Genomic DNA, 4,571 nt, shown 5'->3' with positions numbered 1-4,571 from the left:
ATGGTGTTGTTCATGTAACTATGGAGGCAGGAGGCTGTGTGCAAACATCAAAGAGTCTTTGATTCAGGATTTAAGACATTTTGAGTTAATGTTTCATTTCATGATGAAATCTTTCTGTGTTTCTGTTGTCCAGCTTCAGTGAAGATCATCTCTGGAGAAGCAACCATCTCCTGCTCTTCCTTAGACTCCTCCCTCAAAGGCCTCTGTCTGGTTTGGAGGTTCAATCAGAGCGAGATAATAGTGACCAAGAACGAGGATGATGAGCACAGAGTGTCAGAGGAGTGGAAGCAGCATGTGAAGGATGTCTCAGAGTCAGGCAGACTCACACTGCAGCACTTATCTGCAGATCATGAGGGAACATACACATGTGAAGTCAGCAGTGATGGAGACACCAGCATGGCTCAAATCTCTCTGAGATTAGCTGAAGGAAAAGGTGAGAAACTAGTTTTTCTGTCAGAGATCAGAGACATTCCTCCATGTTCCAGACGTACGAACTTGATCAATATAAAGTCTTTCAGAACTCATCCAGTCTTATGATTTTGTTTCACTTTGAAACCTCAGCAACATTTAGACTGAGTTAACATGAAAACATGAATGCATTATTTGAAAGAACATGAAGACGTTACCAAAGAAAGCAACATTTACCTGCAGAAAAGATTTCTGTCAACTTTACTCTAAGTGTTTATTCATGTTTCAGTTTAAAAAAAAAAAAACTAATTCTCCTGAATTTCTTGTTTGTTGTTTTCTGTTTTAGACAATTCTCATGGTGGCACAGTGGCTGCAATTGTGATCTTACCTATAATCGGCCTGGTCATCTACTGCATAATAACAAGAATTGAAGGTAAAGTTCGTCAAAATCTGCTGTTGTTTAGTTGTGGAGAAGTAGATCAGTGATTTAGAAAATCAAGTAGAGTTTGTGAGAGTTAGTGCATTCAGGACTGCTCTGTGTGAGGATGACATGAAGGTCAGTTGATGAGGAGCAACAAGAAGATGGTTAGTTTCTTTACTGTGTGTAGAGTCTGTTTGACATTTAGAAATGAGCTCAGAGAATGAACATCCAGCTGAGAATGTACATCCATGACTCTGAGAGTGTTAGTGCACGTGTCTGTGCACGTCTTTTATTGTGTTAATCTTGCACGTGTGTCATCTTTTGTTACAGCGTGTAGACCATAAAATCCCGGAAACACAGAGTCAGTCCCGTAAGTCTCTATGTCTGTGGTGCCTTGCTCATAGGTTTCTGTTCAGTTTCTGTTCAAAGACAGTAGAACCTGAAATGCAGATCTAGCAGACTTTTAGGTGACAGAGGTCAGCTGAAGTTCTCAATCTAACATGGTTCTGTGGGTCTGTATTAGGTTTAAAGAACCTGAAACATTTCTTTGTAACTCCAAGAAAGACGAGAGATGTCAGATTTTACAAGCAAGGAGAACGGTCAGTGTTCAGTCTCCAGTCTCCTCTGAAGTGCTCTGCCAAATGGTTCCGTTTATGTAGTTCATGGCCTAAAAGAAACAGCTGCAGACAGGTTTTTACTATCACTGACGTAAACTTTTCTATCTTCCAGTACATGAGGGTTGATGATGGTTTTTTCAAGTCCCTGCTTTCATCACCTTTTCACAGCCTTTTGCTGGGCTCTGTTCCCTTCTCTTGATACAGAGCTGCACACAACGCCAAGCAGTTAAGACAAGATTAAAGATAGAGAAGCTAAAATCACTCAGAGCAAATGTGTTACAAATGTATATGCAACTCCATCAAATATCCCCTGTTTATCACATGTTTGCTCAAATTCTCTCATCACCTGTCAGCCTCTCCCTGGGAAGGTTGTCAGCTGGAGGATCACATTTAAGAGCACAAACACATTTACACTCAGAAGTGATGCCCATCATAGTCATCAGGGTCTGGAAATAGGTTGGGCAGGTAGAAGGCTTCATGTTCAGCAGAAATTGGTTCAGGTTCTGGATCACCACCTAAAAGAGGGTACAGCTGTTCCGGTGGTGGTTCTGCTGGTGAGATAGTAGTTATTATCAATCGGTTAACTAGAGAACGGAGAAAGGGAATACAACAACATCCACATAAGGTCAGAATAGCTGCAAAAACTGCAATGGAGACTAGAATAGAGGACACAAGGGCTCTATAGTTGCCGGACACATTCATACATGTATCCCACATGATGGCATCAACCCCGGAGTGCTCTTTCATTTGACCATCGAGTGCGTGAAGCCCTGCTGTGGCTCTGGTCAGGCTTTTGGTCAGGCGTGGACAGCGTCTGCTTCAAAGCACAGAAGTGCCACACATGATCTTGAAAGAGAAATGAAAAATTATGGTTTGTGTTCGAATTAATTCATGTGACACCTAGACAGACATTGAAGGAAGAGAGTCGTGAAATCAAAAAAGCCTGGAGTAAGATTCAGGGATTCGGACTGCTTTGACTTTTTGCTCTGAGGTAGGTGGAGGAGGAGCGCTAAAACACAGTAAAATCCAACAGAAGATTCTCCTCCCTGCAGATACCTGTGTGAGCGCGCTGCTCCGGTGTGGATACCCCCTGCTGAGCGCACGTTTATACACCTGCGTAGAACACATTCTTGAACTTGCATGCGGCCGGTCTGTAAATACCTTGAACCACTTTGAACATTCAGTACGCTCTCAGTGCACGCCCGATTAGTGCGTGGAGCTCGAGACCCAACTTATAAACTTGCGAGGGGTAATCTCAGCCTGTCATGATTCTGTGATCTGGTTTTGTCATGTTCTGTTTTCCCTGTCAGTCTCACCATGTTCAGATCAAATCATCCACAGCTGTCTTAATTTAGTTAATTGTCCTCAGCCTATTTAAGTGTCTGGTCTTCAGTTCTGCATTGTCAGGTCATCTGTTCTGTTATGTCACGTCACTGGTTTGGTTTCTCCTAGTTTTGAGTTTTTAAGTAAATCTTTGAGTTTCTGCCACCATGTCTTGTCTCCTGCATTTGGGTCCTACACCACCATTCCTGACAGTATAGGCAGGCCCACCATCAATGAAACGGGCAGGGGGAGGGGGGGCAGCAGGTGGAACCAGATCGGAGTCCAGGGCAGGCTTGAGTTTGGACACATGGAAATTGGGGTAAACCCGCATAGGCCGGGGTAACCCTAGTCGCACAGCTGAAGGGTTGACGACCCTTGTGACTGGGAAGGGTCCAACAAAGCGAGGAGCCAGTTTCTTATTGTCCACACGAAGGGGGAGGTCAGAGGCAGACAACCACACCTTTTGACCGGGTCTATATGTGGGAGCAGGTCTCCGGCGTCTGTCAGCATGACGCCTGTAGGAATCAACGGTCTTGAGGAGAATGGTCCGAGCCCGTCTCCAGACCCTATGGATTCGGCGCACAGCTGCATGTGCTGATGGGACAGACACAGTACTCTCCAGGGAGGGAAACACAGGAGGCAAAAACCCATAAACAACCTCAAAGGGAGAAAGACCTGTGGCAGTAGTGGGCGGAAAGTTGTGAGCATACTCTGCCCAAATCACATGACGAGACCAGGAGGTGGGGTCAGAGGAACTCAGGATCCTGAGGCTGGTCTCCAGCTGTTGGTTCAGTCTCTCTGATTGGCCGTTGGACTGTGGGTGAAAACCTGACGAGAGACTGACCGATACTCCCAGCAATCTACAGAATTCAGAACAAAAATTTAGCAGTGAACTGTGGACCCCTGTCTGTTACAATGTCTCTTGGAACACCATGTAGCCTAAACACTTGACGCAAGAGAATATCTGCAGTCTCCTTAGCGGACGGTAACCCCGGCAACGGGATGAAATGCACCATCTTTGAGAACCTGTCCACTACAGTGAGTATGGTGTTATTACCATCAGAGCAAGGAAGGCCTGTGACAAAATCCATAGCGATGTGGGACCATGGTCTTCGAGGCATGGGGAGGGGCTGAAGGAGTCCAGCAGGTCGTAGATGAGACGTTTTATTTCTGGCACAGTCCGAACAAGCAGCAACATAGTGTATTACATCGGGCATCAGTGAGGGCCACCAGAAGAGTCATTTGATTACAGCTGCAGTTCCTCGGGTGCCCGGATGACAGTGAAGCGGGGAAGCGTGACACCAGTGGATGACTCTGGATCTCAGGGCTTCTGGAACAAATAGTAGACCAGCAGGACAGTCATTAGGTATGGTTACCTGTGCTTGCGCCTGTCTCACTGCAGCCTCAACGTTGTCTGTGAGAACCGCTAGTCGCACGGAGGGCGGAAAGATGGGCTCAGGACTGATGTCACAAGGAAGAGACTCGTGTTGCCGAGAAAGGGCGTCAGCTTTGGCGTTTTTTTGATCCTGGTCTGTAGGATAGTGAAGAGGCAAAACGATTAAAGAACAGTGACCATCTGGCTTGGCGTGAATTTAGCCTCTTAGCTGTTCGGAGATACTCCAAATTCTTGTAGTCTGTAAACACGATGAATGGATGTTTGGCCCCCTCTAGCCAGTGACGCCACTCCTCCAAGGCAAGCTTGATGGCCAGTTCGTTCTGTTAGGAAATAGGAAGGACAACCCAAACAGAGCAAACCCAGGTCACAATTAAGGTGTTTATTAGGGAGGTAGAATTAATCAGTG

General features: G+C 45.8%; 1 protein-coding gene across 1 annotated transcript in view; it reads left to right on the top strand.

Moving 5' to 3' along the window:
- Positions 1-886, top strand: part of LOC112139035 (HERV-H LTR-associating protein 2) — a 16,073-nt gene extending 15,187 nt beyond the window's left edge. Inside the window, exons 7-8 of the mRNA XM_036217535.1 lie at positions 134-433; positions 873-886. Coding sequence (XP_036073428.1) covers positions 134-433; positions 873-886 — 314 coding nt within the window. The remainder of the gene's footprint in view (positions 1-133; positions 434-872) is intronic.
- Positions 887-4,571: the final 3,685 nt, after the last annotated feature.

The sequence above is a fragment of the Oryzias melastigma genome, linkage group LG20, assembly GCF_002922805.2.
Source record: "Oryzias melastigma strain HK-1 linkage group LG20, ASM292280v2, whole genome shotgun sequence".
NCBI classification, from domain to species: domain Eukaryota; kingdom Metazoa; phylum Chordata; class Actinopteri; order Beloniformes; family Adrianichthyidae; genus Oryzias; species Oryzias melastigma.
Note: the sequence above shows the minus strand (reverse complement) of the source record. Positions and strands in the feature narration are given on the sequence as shown.